General features: G+C 47.8%; 1 protein-coding gene across 10 annotated transcripts in view; it reads left to right on the top strand.

The window, feature by feature from the left end:
- The window catches only part of CENPE (centromere protein E), a 205722-nt gene that overhangs the window by 63834 nt on the left and 124424 nt on the right, over nt 1–17464 (top strand). For 8 of the 10 annotated variants that reach the window (XM_073571802.1, XM_073571800.1, XM_073571793.1 and 5 more), the window contains exons 18-27: nt 4046–4120; nt 5216–5335; nt 5415–5549; nt 6470–6647; nt 7025–7179; nt 7368–7661; nt 8529–8576; nt 8655–8741; nt 9770–10078; nt 10229–10375. In XM_073571802.1, coding sequence (XP_073427903.1) covers nt 4046–4120; nt 5216–5335; nt 5415–5549; nt 6470–6647; nt 7025–7179; nt 7368–7661; nt 8529–8576; nt 8655–8741; nt 9770–10078; nt 10229–10375 — 1548 coding nt within the window. The remainder of the gene's footprint in view (nt 1–4045; nt 4121–5215; nt 5336–5414; nt 5550–6469; nt 6648–7024; nt 7180–7367; nt 7662–8528; nt 8577–8654; nt 8742–9769; nt 10079–10228; nt 10376–17464) is intronic. The other 2 variants (XM_073571801.1, XM_073571795.1) reach the window with 1 other exon arrangement.

The following is a 17464-nucleotide window of genomic DNA, read 5'->3' as shown; positions in this document are numbered from 1 at the left end:
CAACAGAAGGGGGTTTCGACCATTCAGGCCTTTTCGTCCCTTCTCTGCCACGGAGAGAGCCACTCAACAGGATCGGCCGCCTGCCACCAGGGAGCGGGATCAGAGGAAACCTTCCTACAAACCCGCTCCTCGCTGGAGATCTAGAGGACAATATTCCAGATCTGCAGGAGCCAATTCCGGCAGATTTTCGTCTAAGTGACGGGTCACCCCCACCTGGAATTTTTTCCAGGGTGGGCGGCAGACTTTCCTTTTTCGCGGATGCTTGGCTGTCCGTTGTAGACGACGCTTGGGTCAGAGAACTCGTCGCATCCGGTTACAAAATCGAATTTGCTTCACTCCCGAACAGACGGTTTTTCCGGTCTCGGCCTCCGCGACAGCGGGCCCAGATTCCGGGTTTTCTGCAGGCCATTTCCTCCCTTCTTTCCGCCGGAGCCATTGTTCCCGTTCCCTCAGACGAACGGTTTTCCAGGTTCTACTCCAATCTCTTTGTAGTCCCGAAGAAAGACGGCTCTCTTCGTCCTATTCTGGACCTCAAATTGCTCAATCGCCACGTGAAGATTCTTCATTTCAGGATGGAGTCTCTCCGGTCGGTGATTGCTTCCATGGAGCCTGGGGAATTTCTCTGCTCGGTGGACATTCGGGATGCCTATCTCCACATTCCAATATGTGTGCAACATCAGAAGTATCTTCGATTTGCGTTTCAGGGAGACCACTTTCAGTTCACAGCTCTTCCTTTCGGCCTGGCTTCAGCGCCCCGGGTTTTCACGAAGGTGATGGCGACTGTCATGGCCATCCTTCGCTCCAGAGGGATCCTCATCATCCCTTATCTGGACGATCTTTTGATCAAGGGTTCGTCTCGCCAGGACTGTCTCCGGAGCCTTCAGATAACCCTGGACGCTCTCAGCCGCCTAGGTTGGCTAGTCAACAAGGAGAAGTCCATTCTGGTCCCCACCCAGCGTCTGACCTTTCTGGGTATGGAATTCGACACGGAGCTAGCCCGTGTTTTTCTTCCAAAGGAAAAATTTACAACTCTGTCCAAGGGCTCCCAAGAGGCCTGCTCCCATTCCCATTCGGTTCGGCATGAAGGTCCTGGGGAAGATGGTGGCCTCCATGGAGGCAGTGCCCTTTGTGCAGTATCACCTTCGCCCTCTCCAGCTGTCTCTGCTTTCAGCCTGGGACAAGACCACGATGTCCTTGGACCGTCCTATTCGGCTTCCTCTCAGAGTGAGGCAGTCTCTCACTTGGTGGCTACGGCCAGCGTCAGTTCTCCAAGGGAGTCCTTCCTTCCGCCTCAGTGGCAAATCATCACCACCGATGCGAGCCTTCTAGGATGGGGAGCAGTGTTCCATCAGAAAGCGGCCCAAGGACGCTGGAAGCCACAGGAGTCTCTCCTTCCAATCAATCTTTTGGAGATCAGGGCGATTTTCCTGGCCCTTCTTCACTGGCAGCCCCTCCTCTCCGGCAAGCCGGTCCGCATTCAGTCGGACAACGCCACGGCCGTGGCGTACATAAACCATCAGGGGGGCACGCGCAGCAAACAGGTAATGTCAGAAGTGGCCAAGATATTCCGCTGGGCAGAACGTTCCGTTCCGACAATCTCCGCCGTCCATATTCCAGGGGTGGAAAATTGGGCAGCCGACTTTCTGAGTCGCCAGGGCCTAGCGTCCGGCGAATGGTCCCTGCACCCCGCGGTTTTCTCTCAGATATGCGACCGTTGGGGCACCCCGGTTGTCGATCTCATGGCATCTCGGATGAACCACAAGGTGCCGCAGTTCGTAGCCAGGTCCAGGGACCCTCTAGCCGTCGCATGCGACGCACTGGTGACTCCGTGGTCCCAGTTTCAACTTCCGTATCTGTTCCCGCCTCTGGCATTGATCCCTCGGGTGGTCAAAAAGATAAAATCGGAAGGCGTACCAGTGATTCTAGTTGCTCCAGATTGGCCAAGACGGCCTTGGTACGCGGAACTGGTCAACATGCTCGCGGACGTTCCCTGGAGGCTTCCGGACCGTCCAGACCTTCTCTCGCAAGGCCCCCTTTACCACGAGAATTCTCAGTCTCTGAGTTTGACGGCATGGCCATTGAGACCACAGTTCTAAAGGAATCAGGTCTGTCCAGTCAGGTTATTCAAACTATGATCAGAGCCAGGAAACCAGCCTCTTCCCGCATTTACTATAGGTACTGGAAGGCTTTTTTCCGTTGGTGCGATGATAGAAGAGTCTTCCCAATGTCGTTTTCTATCCCGTCTATCCTAGGGTTTCTTCAAGCTGGGTTAGACGCGGGTCTGTCCCTCAGTACGCTCAAGGGCCAGGTTTCCGCTCTCTCTATCCTCTTCCAAAGAGAGCTAGCTTCTCTACCACAGGTCAAGACCTTTCTACAAGGGGTTTCCCACGTGGCTCCCCCTCATCATTCGCCAATAGACCCGTGGGATCTCAACCTCGTTCTTAGCGCGCTCCAGAAGGCGCCGTTCGAGCCTCTCCAGGACATTCCTTTGTCCCTTCTCTCTTGGAAGGTCACCTTTTTGATCGCCATTTCCTCCATCAGAAGAGTTTCTGAATTGGCGGCCTTGTCATGTCGTTCCCCTTACCTCATTCTCCATCAGGACAAAGCCGTCCTCAGGCCCGTTCCTTCTTTTCTTCCAAAGGTGGTTTCCGCTTTCCATATCAATGAGGATATCGTCCTTCCTTCTTTTTGTCCGGCTCCATCTCATCCTCTTGAGAAGTCTCTCCACAAACTGGACGTAGTTAGAGCCCTGCGTGTCTATCTTGCCAGGACCTCTTCCTTCCGTCTGTCCGATTCCTTGCTAATCATCTCTGAAGGTCGCCAGAAGGGCCTTCCGGCTTCCAAATCCACTATCGCTCGCTGGATTCGTTCTACCATTCTGGAAGCGTATCGTCTTCAGGAAAAGCGGCCCCCTCCGGGAGTAAGAGCTCATTCCACCCGGGCTGTGGCGGCTTCGTGGGCTGCTCGTCACCAGGCCTCAGCCATGCAAATTTGCAAGGCTGCAACCTGGTCATCTTTGCACACCTTCACGAGGTTCTACAGGGTTCATACCCAGGCCTCGTCTGATGCTGTGGTTGGTAGGAAGGTTCTGCAGGCGGCGGTGGCTCACCGGCCGACCTGAGCCTTTCTGTTACTTTCGTTCCTTTTTGCTGTTCCCACCCTTGGGACTGCTTTGGGACGTCCCATGGTATTCTGTGTCCCCCAATAAGGCGATAAAGAAAGATGGATTTTTGGTTCTTACCGTAAAATCTCTGTCTTGGAGCCTTCATTGGGGGACACAGCACCCTCCCTGTTTCAGTTGTACCGTGTTGGGTCTTAGAGTCCCCTGTTGGGTTGGTACATATGGTTCGAGTTTTTTCTCGTTGCTTCTCCTACTGCTTTTTCACCAACTGAGGTGCTTGGTGCCTTTCGGTGGGTGTATACTGCCGGGGAGGAGCTAATTTTATTGTTTTTGCATAGTGTCAGCCTCCTAGCAGCAGCATGAACCCATGGTATTCTGTGTCCCCCAATGAAGGCTCCAAGAAAGATTTTACGGTAAGAACCAAAAATCCATCTTTTTTTCTTATCCATCTATTTGATGCCGGCTCCAAGTCAGTCGATTATATTTTGTAGCCCGCTTCAAGTTGGTGCATATTGCAGAAAATGATGTCTGACAGAGCCCAGTGTCTCCGTTTGCATCATTACCGTCAATGGCCCATCAGTGCATACTTCTGAATCTCATTTTCCAGGGTCAATGGGAGCCCCTGATCGTAGGCTAAAACACCGTGTGAACCCAGCCTACGACTGCAAGTGTCCACACTACTAAAATGGCTAAGTATCTTGACTCAAAACCTGAATAAATGTTTATGAAGAAAGTGATTGATACATAACTGGTGGCTGAATTACTGGGACGCTGGAATCATTTCATTTTAATCTTAATCTTGTGATGGGTTTCTTGTGGTGTGTTTTTTTTGTCTTTTTGTTTGTTTTTTTTCTTGTGGTGATGGCTGTCTAATCAGCAAAATGCTTGCTAATGCTTCCTGCCCTATTGCTAATTGCTTTCCAGGCACAACTAATCTATGAAAATTCCAACTTAAAGACGTTAATTGACAATAGCGAGGTGTACAATAAAGAACTTGAGGTGAGCTTTCCTTATATCGGTCTATTAACTTATGGCAACTAAAGCGATATTCAGCCTTTTCAAATACCGTAAAGAAAAAGGAGCACGTAATTTAAGCAATTTTTCATTGCATTGTCACAAGGTTCACATCCTCACCCCACCGCATTCCTTTGGAGTTATCAAATGTTATAGAAAAGTCATTTTGTGAGAAAAACCAACTCCATGCAAAGAACTTGCTGGGTTTTGGGGAGAGAGGAATGCCTCCAAAGAATAAAGCATTGGTGTAGATTTACTATTCTCAGTGCATCTTCACTTTGATGGGAAAATTTGCCATGTTTTGCACGTTTAGTTTGTCCTATTTAACTAAAATGTTTGCAGCTCATTCAAACAGGTGGTGTTCCTTAAAGTGTGACCATAGGCCAAACGGCACTCAAGCCAACCAATAGATGATGAAACGGTAGACTAGGATCTTGATGTGCGAGATGTCGCCCAGCAGGAGTCCCACGTCTTTCATCAGTACTTGTAGGCATGGCGAGGCAGGTGTAGGGTTGACCCTGCATTGATTGTAAGCTTGTGAGCAGGGCCCTCACTCCTCTTGATATCTGAATTATGTATTTCCATTACAGAGGGTACTTGAATGAAGACATGAAAGCGTAAAGTGCTGTGGAACATGTTGGCACTATAGAAAGAACGCTTATCATGTGGTCACTTGCAATGAATATTTATATTGCTTTCTGGAAAAAATTTCACTGGTTGACTTCATGGAAGCAAACAAGTCGTTTTTTTTTTTTCCTGAATTGACCCAAAATTATGGTTCCTAGATTTGATGGTGGTGTTATACTGTTAGGGTTACCTTTTAGTGTTTGGCTCACTACTGGCTAGTGAGTGTATGTCATGTCAGGCCTTTTTGCTTAGTGTTCAGTTTGTAGTTGCAGAAGCCTATAGCTTGTTCCTTGCCCACAGAGATTTTACAGTGTGTGCCAAGTTCACAACGTCCCATTTTTTTTTTTTTCCATGTTTATTCTTTTCAAACCGTTAATTCATAAGCTAAAGTGCCATGAAAAGTCCTGCCGTAAACCCAGCATAATGGTATGTTCTTATGTTTTAATATTTCAGAATGAAGTGGAAAGCAAATCTAAACTGTTGTTAGAACAAGAGAAGCAAATAACAGAATTAAAGAGAGAATCTGAAATACTACAGAAAAAAGTTAGATATTCTGATCTCATGGCATCCATGGTATGGAGATTTCCATTCCAAGCTATAAAATAATCCAGATCGTGTGATTGCCTACATAATTCTTGGCGTCTCTTTTTAGGGCAGCGGTGAAAAGCTGTGTGATGAAGTGTTCCAGATGCAGCAGTCTCTTAATGATGCTGAAACAGTGACCCGTGATGCTCAGAGAGAAGCCGCCTTCCTAAGAAGCGAGAATATGGAGTTAAAAGAAAGGATGGTAAAGGCAGATCATTAATGTAGACGAATGCCGCAATAGTGCAGTTGGCGGACACTTTAAAGAGCATCTGACAGTAGCTCTACCCTTGTGCATGCAGTGGTGATGCAGCATAGGGCAGTGTAAATAATTTATGGAAGAGACCCATTCCTGCATAAACTGTGCCATTAATTCCACTGTACCTTACAGTTGTCGTCATCACTGTCTCGATTGTGACTCACAACTTAAATTCCCTATTTGTATGCCTTTAAAGTGGTGGCGGGAAAGCATACAAAATTATTGCAGATGTTCTCCTTGGTGGGATTGAACCCAGGACCCCAACACTGCAAAGCAACCATTCTAGCCACTGTGCAGATCAGTGCACTTGCAGTCTGACTCTTCTCACTTATTGATTAACAGCAGATACTAAGGCTCGGCTGCATAGTCACCTCTGCTTTCTACTCTCAGTCAAAAGTGGGGGCAGCACTGGCTGGAAAAGGTAGATGGGAACCGTGAACTGCAAGTGCATACACAGACCAGTGCACTTGCAGCCATAATTTGCACATCAATAAAACCATGTTTTAGCCCAGTAGATGGTGCCAAAAGAGGTATCTTTCATAGTGTTTTCCTCCTTCTTTCCCAACATTCAATTCTTTTGCAGAGGTAGTGTCACTGACCCATTTTCTGTTAAACCTAACCTGTTCTGCCGTTATTCGGGTTGTTTTTTTTTTGTTTTTTTTTTGTTCCCTGTTTGAGAGAAGCTGAGCCTTGATATGCAGAAAAGTGTATGAGTTGCAGCTGTAAGCAGAATAGCGCCTGACAGGACACGAGTCCTTCTTGCCGCCCGGTCCACACACAGGGCCGCTATCTGGGTGTATGTATAGAGAAGGCTGCGGATTTTACGTTTCTTCAAATCGTTTTGTAAATGTATGTGTGTTTCTTAGGATGAGCTCTTGGTTCGCTGTGAAAAAAGGGAGAAAGATGCCTCTGATTACGAGAAGAAACTGGAGTTTGAGAAGTCAAAATACAAAATGATGCAGTCTGACTTGCAGAAGGAATTGCAACATGCCTTCAATGAAATTAACCAGCTCAATAGCCTCATGGCTGGAAAAGTTCCCAAAGGTTGGTCAGGTCATCTTTTTTCTGTGTTTTTTTATTTATTTATTTTTTATTTCTGTGTATATATTAAAACATACAACATCTTTTGACTCTCAGGATTTGTATGTGTGCATGGCATTAAACCCCCTATACATGATAGTTAGGCTGGCAGCTGTCTCGCCCAGTTCTCCCATACACAGGAGCTCCCACGGCGCCATCTCTGGTGGCAGCGTCTCTGCTTAAAGAATAGAAGAACATTTAAGACATTTTGTGTGAGGAAAATTCTTATATGCAGTGTCTAATACGAAAATGTGCACATGTGAATGCGATGGGTGTTGGGCGCATTGAAGTGGTCTGTGATAAATGGCACAATTGCATGTGATGGCCCTTTGTATTTGCAGAGCTCCTGTCTCACATAGAGCTTGAGAAGAAGGTTGAAGATTACTCAAAGCAGTTGGCTATTGTTTTGGAGGAGAAGAATGATCTGGAGCAGAAAGTTGCCAGCTTTTCAGAATCCTTACATTTATGTAGTGAAGTTGAAAACCTTAGGGACCAGGTGAGTTTACTCCCACCAACTCATTACCCCAATTCTTGTTTGATGCGAAGTACAAAATCTCTGGAATAAGTTTTTGGTTTTTTTTCCCTTTTGTGGTCTTTTTCTTTGTGTTTTAATTAATTTAAGCCAAATGTTTATAAAATGTCTTGTCTCTGTGCTTCAGACTATCTTAATATTTCACTCATTAGGTACAGAGAACCTCAGAGGAACTCCTCTTATTAAAGTCTGGGAAAGAACAGTCTGTCTCTATAATAAACGACCAAGAGCACAAGCTGGAAGAACAAAGTGAACAGCTTGAGAAACTAACAGGGGAGGTAACACAACTGCAGGTGAAATGCCAACAAGCCGAACAGCAATACTCTGAACTGAAGATGCAGCATGAAAGCTTACAGGAAAGATGTTCACTTACAGTTGACGATCAAAATAAAAATGACAGTGAAGCACAATGCTTATTGATGGAAGTGGAGTGTGCGGAGCAACAAGTAAGATATTACAAATGTGCATGATGTGTGTATTGTCCACCTAGACTAGTGGTGGGCAATTAATTTTCCTAAGGGACCCCATGAGACTGTGACAGTGGGTACCAACAGGCAGAATTTAATGCTGATTATTGTATCACTTAAAATTCAGCAGTTAAGTATGCTATCTGCTACTGATATATCATGTTACCATAGGGCTGCTTATTACTATCAGCAAATTCACACCATCTAATTTACTGCTTTTTATGCAGGTTATAAAAAGCTATAAATCATCCTGCTCCTATTATTCAGCTACCCTCACGCACACTATGATGTTTCCACAACTCCCTAACAGACAATATGATATACCCCACAGCTCTTTCACAGCATTCCACACACATGGTATGATGGGCCTCATGGCTACCCTGCACCGTATGATGGACCCACCCACACTAGAACAGTCCAACATAGGTTTCCCAAAGTATTGTGGCCAATGCAGTCTTCACTTATAAGTACTGACCAATAAATAAAAAAATCTATTTTCCAGCTGCGTTCCCTATGTTGCACTTCTCCACTTTGTGGAGTGAGGCTTCTCGCAGCTGGTGCGATTTAGTGTTGTCATAGCCCCTGCTGCGTCCAGCCGCAGACTCACAGGTGGAATGGTGTAAAAGGAAGCCGCCTGGACCTTCCTTGATCATTCTATTCACCGATGCATATGTTCTCAGGATGCAGATACTGGTGAAATTAAGAAGCCGACAGGTGATGGCTGCGAGCTGCAGCCCACAGGCCACTGTTTGCAGGGCTTTAGCTGCCCGAGTCCAAGGGCCGCACTTTGCTCATCCCTGACCTACATCATTGCTAATAATTTATGGTTTCATCCTCCAAATGTAGCTTTCAGCCATACTGGAGAAGAAACATGATCTGCTTCAGGTTAAACAGGTAATTGTGCTTTTAAGATCATTTGACTAACACAGTTGGTACCACTGATTTCTCAACTTCCGTTATATTTTTCTACAGGGAATGGAAACTCGTCTTAAAGAATTGGATGAATTGTTAAAAACTTCTTGCATGGAGAATGACAAACTCCAAGGTCAAGTGAAGCATGTAAGTTTTATACTATATTTAAAGAGGACTTGCAGCGGGTGAAATATGGATAGTTTAGTGGCCGCTCTTCATATACTGTAATCTAAAACCACAGAAAAGTGATACAAGGAAAAGGTCCAGTTATGCTCCTGGCTAGCCTTAAGTAAAGCCTATGTAAAGTGCAGCATCATGTAAACCCCAAAGATCGCAATTGTATAGATTGATGAGAGAATTCTTAAGTGCGCAGTGCCGCTAACTATCCAAATGCAAGTAACCCAAGTGGAAACCTATATGAAATTCATTAAAAAGCTGTCCGCAACATAACAAAAAATAAAGAAAAAGCAGGACAGATTGCAGTTACCAGGGTCTGCAACGCACAACAAAGACCACCCCTAACGCGCATCTTTTAAATTGGACGTGTCACCAGGTCAATAGTAGGTTTTGTACATGTTATTCCCGCTGTTCCACTGAGTGGTGTTTGTGTGTTTTTTGTTTTTTATCCCCCTTTTGTAAATGTAATTTTGGTCTTTACCAAGGAGGTACAGGATAATTAATGCAGAACACCATAAAGCTACACCCCCTTGGTAAAGACCATAAAAATTAGCACTGAACTGTATCGCGGATTTACAGTAAATAAAATCCTTAGGGGAGCAGCTGGAATAACCTTAAGAACAGGCCAACGTTTATCTGGCGAAGGGCCTCTATAAGACATTGCACATAAATGCCTAAGTCCATGTATATCTTGATTGTCTTTGTTTTACATAAAGAGACTTATTACCCATAAAAATGCTAAATTGGGAAGTAAAAGATTTTAACTTGTGCAGAGTTTTTCATTCTGCCACGCACTGGACATTGAAGGGGGGGATATGGCTGGTCTCCTAGGATCTATTTCTCAGTTTTAATTGCATTATGAGGCAACATACCATTAAGGGAAAGATGGAAATTTTAGGCAAAAGTTCTGCAATATCTTTATACTAATCTCTTTACACTGTCCTTATTTTTCTCATCTTGTGTATTGTTCAACTTTTTTCCTTTTCTCCCCCACTTAGCTGTTCTCAGAAGTTGCTTCCCTTCAGCAGCTATTAGAAAAGCAATCTGAGCTGTGCAAGGAGAAACAAGATTTAGAAGAAAAGTATAATGCATTGCTGTCGGTGAAGGAACAGCTTCAGGAGCAATTGCGTGTCTATTCTTTGAGTGTTCTGCAACCAGAAAATGCTGAGCCTTTGAGTAAACTGCAAGCACTCCAAGATGAGTTAAATGTTGTCGTTCAGCATCGAGATGAACTTCTTGTTAAGATGGAAGACCTGGAAGCTGAGAAGAACAACTTAAAGCAAGACTTAAATGACAACATAGAGCTGGTGATGACTTGCTATTATTTGCTTTTACCTATGGGCTGTTATTAAACTTCAGTGTGCGGAGCAGCGGCCATCTGACTTTCTCTCCTGTTTAGTTTTTCATGCCCAATAATGTTTTATATCTTTACAATTTCTGTTTTCTTCCATGAGCAGTCCATTGAGACGCAGGATGAGTTGAGGACTACACAGGAGGAACTCGAGCAGCAGAAGAAACTTGCTGCTGACCTAAGACAACGACTTGCTGACATTGGAGACTCTTCACCACAAGTAGAAGGCCAAAAAGATATTCTAGTGGAAAAGGTCAGTTACAGTAATGTCCCCCCACAACTCCTTGCAATGTACAATGTCTTCCTCCTGCCCAGTGCTAGGTCCACTTGTTCTTTCAGCAAACTGTAAGTTGACTTTGGTTACCTCTGCATTTTCTATCTGTCATCCTGCGGACATCACTTTATATAGTGCGTATTCAATGCACAATGTTGATGTTCGTCAATTTTCAAACATGGATCTTGATGGGAAAACCTCATGTCCCATGAATGAGGTAGGGAAAGGAGTTGTGCCTAAGGCACCTACAGGAGCCGGCTGTAATACAGCTGAGCTCCTGCTGTATCTGCTGGGACTGGAGCTAGATTTCATCCTGACAATTTAACTTCTGAGTTTCTGCCATTAATAGCAACCAATGCATTTGAGGAATTGACAGGAGGAGATTGCGCTCTGTCAGCCTCTTTGCAGTGAGGTCACTGAGTGTCAATGGGCTACGGGTCTAAAGAGGGCTTTGTGCCTGTCATATACCATAGCCTATTTTTACTGCCTCCAGCAGAATCTAACTGTAAACCAATGACTAACTCGACAATCAAACGATTTGCAAGTAACAAATGTGACTAAAAAAACAAACACAGATTTGGTGTTTACGTTTATTTCATCTTACGAAAAAAAAAAAAAAAACTATCCACAGTTTGTACCCCAAAACTACAGCTTTTTAGGTTTAAAAAAAAAAAATCCTTGTATAGCTAGCTATGCCAACAAAACGGAGAAGTATGGCTCTTAGTTGCAACAATGGAAGAGAGGAAAAAAAACTTTGTCTCCATCACCACCTTCGTTCCATCGACATGCTGTGCTCCTCTTTAATGGGGGTGTTCCTTCTCCCCTCACTTGTGCATTGGAAGGTGAGAAAGCCCAGTGATATGGTTTCTGATACCTGCAGGGTTGCTTGTGTGACTGGCAGGTATTGTGTGCCTCTTTTTTTCTAATGACAGGACAGATGTTGGTGGAGCTGGAATAAGCCTAATGGGTGACAATATGGCCACTATGTGGCCAGCTAAAGAATGCTAGCTCTAGGATTTTAATTTTAGCAAATGATCTATAACGGCTGAAAAACATATCTAAATTTGCTGACCTGATGATGATGATATTACGCCATTGATTCCATGGTGCTGTACATGAGAAGGGGTTACATGCAAATTACAGATATCACTTACAGTAAACAAACTAACAATGACAGACTGATATAGAGGGGAGAGAGGACCCTGCCCTTTCGGGCTTAAATTCTACAGGAGGATGGTGGGGAAGGAGACAGAAGGTTGGGGGGTTGCAGCAGCTCCAGTGATGTTGGAGGGAACAGTCGAGCATAATGGCAAAAACACATTTTTCTCCTTCGCCTCATTGGGGTACACAGGTACTGTGGGTGTATGCTACTGCCGCCTGGAGGCTGACACTAAGTGAAAAAAAGAGGTTAGCTCCTCCTCCGCCGTATACACCCTCGCCCTGATTGCCTATTTTTGATGAAGATGAGACAGGGGCGACAAACCCTATTGAAAGGGTCCGATCTCCCCAAACCAACAGCGGGCGAGCACGTGTGAGTATCGCCTCCACGTATCCTCTCCCGCAACGAGGGACGTCTGGTCTTTTTTTTCCCAGACTTTTTTTTATTTTTACCTTCCATGAAGATGAGACAGGGGCAACGGATCCTATTGAAAGGGTCCGATTTCCCCAAACCAACAACGGGCGAGCACGTGCGAGTGTCGCCTCCACGTATCCTCTCCCGCAACGTGGGACATGATGCCAGACTTAGCCCTGACCACCCCTAGGTATTGAAACCATGGGCTGTACAGAGGCACAAGCATAGTCTGTGCGGCCCCCACTGCTCCACCAATGCTAGACTGCGGTGCTGCAAGGCGGCGGACGGTCCCTCTCCTCACCCCTTGAAGGGGTTAGATGGAGCTAGGGTGCCTGCACTGTCCTATATGTGGCTCTCCTCCCCTCTACCTGAGCTGGAAACTGAAGCATCGTCACGGAGGGGATGGCCTGGGAGGGCTCCTGCAGCAGCGTCCACAGGGCTGGAGCCCTTAATCTTGTCTTGTCGGGCGAAGGCAGTCACCCTGTCGCTCATGTCGGCGTGTCCGGCCACGTATCTTCGGCTGGTGGTCGGTGGCGTCCCCCGCACACGTTCCTATACGCTGCATGCATCTCTTGTCGGGCCGCTTTCCCGCAAGGGCAGAGCAAGCGATTATGCAAAGCCTGCGATTCCAAACGCATCCAGGAGCCCTCCCCTGCGACCAAGCCCAGTGTTCCAGAATGGGCCTTATCACTGTCGCCGTCTATGGCGTCACTTATGAGAGCAATCGGGCCCCAGATAGGGGCAGGGATAGTGGCTCGCCTGTCTTGGAGGGGTCCTCCACCTCACAGGAGCCTCTGACCTGCAGGAGCCACTCACTCCAGGCAGACGCGGGGGGAAACGAACCCACACGGCGTCTTCTCGCTCTCCCTCACCAGCAGTCGAGAGCGAGCAAAGTTCAGATTATGACTCGGGCGAACCCCTTGATCTAGGTACCTCGGGGTGTTGAGAAACAGTGGACAGCCTCATCGAAGCCGTCAATCAGACTCTGGGGATTGAGGATGATTCCACTCTGGCTTCAGGCCATAAGGTGTCATTTAAGCGAGCTAAGCGGCCGCATAGAGTTTTGTTTTGCACTCACCCAGAGTTTGAGGACATAGTGCAACAACGCAAGGAACGGTCAGACAGGCGTTCTCAGGCCAGAGGGCGCTGGAAGCAAGGTATCTGTTTGCCCTGGATCTCTGTAAAAAATGGACGGAATCCCCAATGGTGGATCCACCCGTGTCACGCTTGGCCTCTAAAACACAGTTATCCGTACCTAGTAGTAATTCTATTAAGGACCCCACTGATCGTCTCATAGAGATCTTGGCTCGCTCAGTTTTTGAAGAGTCAGGATCAGCACTCTCTCCCTCGTTCGTGGCAACGTGGGTAGCCAAGGCCATGATTTCATGGTCTGAATCATTGAACAGAGCCTGGCAGGATAGGGAACTACCTGCAGAGGTATCAGAGATCTCGAGTCAGATCGCTATGGCTGGGGACTACTTAATCACTGCTTCTTTGGATGCGGCCAATTGCACAGCACTGGCTGCCACAAACGCGATTTCCATTAGGAGAGCCTTATGGTTAAGGACATGGTGGGCAGATTTAACCTCCAGGGAGTCCTTGACTTCCCTACCTTTTCAGTGCGGCCGCCTATTCGGAGAGAGGTTAGACCAGCTCATCTCCGACGCCACAGGAGGGAAGAGCGGGTTTCTCCCTCATCAAAGGGTCAAACCGCTGTTTGGCCACCAGTTCCAGGCACGGTTTCGAGCCTTTCTCAACTCCGGGTGGACTACAGCCGCTCCAAGTCGCCCCAACCAGGATAGGGATCGACACGCCTCAGAGCCAACCCGTTGGGGAGATTGCGTGTTTGCCAGCCCAGGTCGAGGGGAACCAGGTCCCAGAGAGCCTCAGCCAAATGACTCGAGGCATTCTTTAGACGACATCAGCAAAGTAGGCGGCCGCCTACTCTGGTTCGCCACGTCTGGATCACCGTCGCACACCACTCTTGGGTGAGAGAGCTGGTATCCTCAGGGGTACAAGATAGAACCGCTTTGGGGGGTACCTGACAAACTTTCTCTCCCGTATTCCCAAAGGGGAGACCCGGGCAAGGGCGTTGCTAGGAGCCATCGAATTACTCCAGGACAACGGAGTCATTATTCCCGTACCAAGGCACGAGAAGGCTCAGGGCTTTTATTCCAACCTATTCGCGGTCCCCAAAAAAGACGGGACGGTGAGGCCTGTTTTGGACCTAAAGCTCCTGAACAAATTTATCAGGATCAGACATTTCCGGATGGAGGCTCTCCGTTCAGTTATATCGGCCATGGGGCAGGGAGAATACTTGGCCTCTATCGACATCCAGGACATCTACCTGCACATCCCCATGTTCCCCTCCGAATCGAAGATTTCTACGCTTCGCCATCAGCGGTTGATATTTGCAGTTTGCAGCGCTGCCCTTCGGGCTAACCACCGCCCCCAGTGTTCACAAAGGTCATGGCAGTCATTATGGCCATCCTGCACTCTCGGGGCATAGTCGTTTTGCCTTACTTAGAAGACCTCTTGGTCAAGGGCCCTTCAATTCGGGCATGCGAGGAAAGTGTCTCTTTCCCGCTTAGGATGGTTGGTCAACATGAAGAGATCATCCCTGGTCCCAGCTCAGAGGTTTGCCTTTAGGGATGATCTTCGACACCTGCCGAGAGTTAGTAATTCTCTCTCGAGACAAAACCCTAGCGCTCCGGCAGGGAGTTCGGACTCTTCGCCGACCGGTCCCTCACACCATCCGTTTTCGGGATGAGGATACTCCTCTTCGCCCCCTGCAGCACGCCCTCTTGTCATCCTGGGACAAGAACCCATTCACACTCGATCACCGGTGCCGGTTGTCCTCTCAGGTCAGTCAGTCACTCGAGTACTGGACAGTCAGTTCCGCACTGCTTCAAGGAAAACCTTTTTCCCCCAGACCACTGGTTGGTAGTCACAACCGATGCCAGCCTCCTCGGCAGGGGAGCGGTTTTTCGTCACCACACGACCCAGGGACGGTGGTCGCCGCAGGAGGAACGCCTCCCGATCAACTTGTTGGAAATACGAGCGATCTAGCTGGCTCTGCAACAGTTTCAGCACCTTCTAGCAGGCCGCCCCGTCTGTATTCAGTCGGACAACGCCACGGCGGTGGCTTATATAAATCAAGGGTGCACCCGCAGCAGAGCAACCATGCGCGAGATAGGTCACGTTCTTCACTGGGCCGAAAGGAACCACTCTGTGATATCAGCGGTCCACATCCCGGGCGTGGAGAACTGGGCGGCAGACTCTCATCCGGCAGGGTCTTGCGTCCAGGGAATGGTCACTGCACCCCGAGGTCTTCCAGCAGAGTTGCCAACAGTGGGGAACACCGGAGGTGGACCTGATGGCCTCCAGGGTGAATGCCAAGGTGCCCATGTTTGTCGCTCGGTCCCGAGACCCGCAGGCGATCACCGTGGATGCGTTGGTTCTGCCATGGAACCAGTTTCGCCTCCCATACTTATTCCCCCCGCTGCCAAAACTTCCGAGAGTCATCAAGAGGATCAAAACAGAGGGGATTTCAGCGATTCGGCTGGCCCCAGACTGGCCCTGTCAAGCGTGGTACGCAGATCTAATGCAGCTGCTCGCCGACGTTTCTTGGCGACTGCCAGAGCGCCCAGATCTACTTTCCCTGGGCTCGATCTTGCACCCGAGCTCAGGGGCCCTGTGTTTGACGGCATGGCTGTTGAATCTTGGGTTCTGACTCAGGCGTGGTTTGGGCGCGAGGTGGTGGCTACAATAGTAAGCGCCCGGAAGCCTACCTCGGCGCGAATTTACCATCACACCTGGAAGGTGTTCTTTTCTTTGTGTTGAGACCGCGGTTATCCTCCGCTGAGATTCTCTATTCCCAACATGTTGGCCTTTCTACGGTCTGGCCTAGACTCCAGATTGGCCCAGGCTTTTTCAGGAGACAGATATCGGCCTTATCCGTCCTGTTCCAGTGCAGAATTGCTGCCAATTTACAGGTAAAAACTTTCATCCAGGGAGTTTCCCACTTGGTACCTCCCTATAGGGCGCCCCTGGACGCCTGGGACCTTAACCTGGTCCTAACCGTTCTGCAAGAAGCGCCTTTTGAACCGCTACAGAATGTCTCCTTGTCATACCTTTCCTGGAAGGTAGTGTTTCTTGTGGCAATAACATCAATCAGGCGGGTCTCGGAGCTGGCAGCTCTATCCTGCCAAGCCCCCGTTTCTCACTTTCCACAAGGATAAGATGGTTTTCAGACCAGCTCCCCCTTTCTGCCGAAGGTCGTTTCCTCGTTTCACATTAATGAGGATATTATCTTGCCTTCATTCTGTCCAGTACCGGTACACCGCGTGGAAAAGGTTCTTCACACGTTGGACCAGGTAAGAGCCCTCAGGAGGTACGTGTCACAGACAGTTCCCTTTCGGCAGACAGGCATGCTATTCGTGCTCCCCCAAGGGGTGCAGGGAAGGGTCTTGCTGCCTCGAAATCGACCATAGCCAGATAGATTAATTTGACTATTCAGGAGTCCTACCGCATCAGAGGTGCGCCGGTTCCAACAGGGATCAGAGCACACTCTACTTGGGCAGTGGGCGCCTCTTGGGCGCTTTGGCACCAGGCTTCGACAGAACAGGTTTGCAAGGCAGCAACCTGGTCCAGCCTGCACACTCTTGCCAAACATTACAATATCCATATTCAGGCTTCAGCGGATGCGAGCCTAGGTAGAAGGATTCTCCAAGCAGCGGTGGCGCACCTTTAGACAGGAGGTGCATGTAGCTTGGATCAGTGAGTCAACTTCCCACCCAGGGACTGCTTTAGGACGTCCCACAGTACCTGTGTCCCCCAATGAGGCGAAGGAGAAACAGGGATTTTTGTGAGAACTCACCGTAAAATCCTTTTCTCCGAGACGCTCATTGGGGGACACAGCACCCACCCTGATAGCCAGTTGGCTCTTGTTTATTTAATTAGCATTTTCGTTGACATTGAGGTGGTTATTTTCTAGACAGATTGTTACTTGCATTAAGGCTGATTTTGTGGTCCTACTGGTTTCTGCCCGCAATCAGGGCGAGGGTGTATACGGCGGAGGAGGAGCTAACCTCTTTTTTTTTTTTCACTTAGTGTCAGCCTCCAGGCGGCAGTAGCATACAACCACCGTACCTGTGTCCCCAAATGAGCGTCTCGGAGAAAAATATTTTACGTTTTTTTTTGTTTTGTTTTTTTATTTCTATTTCATTAAGGGGTTTGTCAGAATTCTACTTTAAAAATACTGTAATACACCTTAACATCTCCAAAAGTTGCACAAAAACTTTGCGTTTTGGTGTTATCATCTTGGTCTCGGCTAGCTATGCCAATATGAGTGGAGCTGCTGGAGTAAATAGTTTCTTCAACACTGAGCGCCTTATGTGTTGGATCCAATATCTCCTGTAGGATTTATCCACCAGCCATGGTGTAGCAGCTGTTTTCCTTCATGCCTACATAGAATTTGTGCCACAACTCCTCCA

Source organism: Dendrobates tinctorius, unplaced genomic scaffold (genome assembly GCF_039654945.1).
Source record: "Dendrobates tinctorius isolate UK_male_01 unplaced genomic scaffold, ASM3965494v1 ptg000030l, whole genome shotgun sequence".
Lineage (NCBI taxonomy): Eukaryota > Metazoa > Chordata > Amphibia > Anura > Dendrobatidae > Dendrobates > Dendrobates tinctorius.
This window is presented reverse-complemented; position numbering and strand designations above follow the sequence as displayed.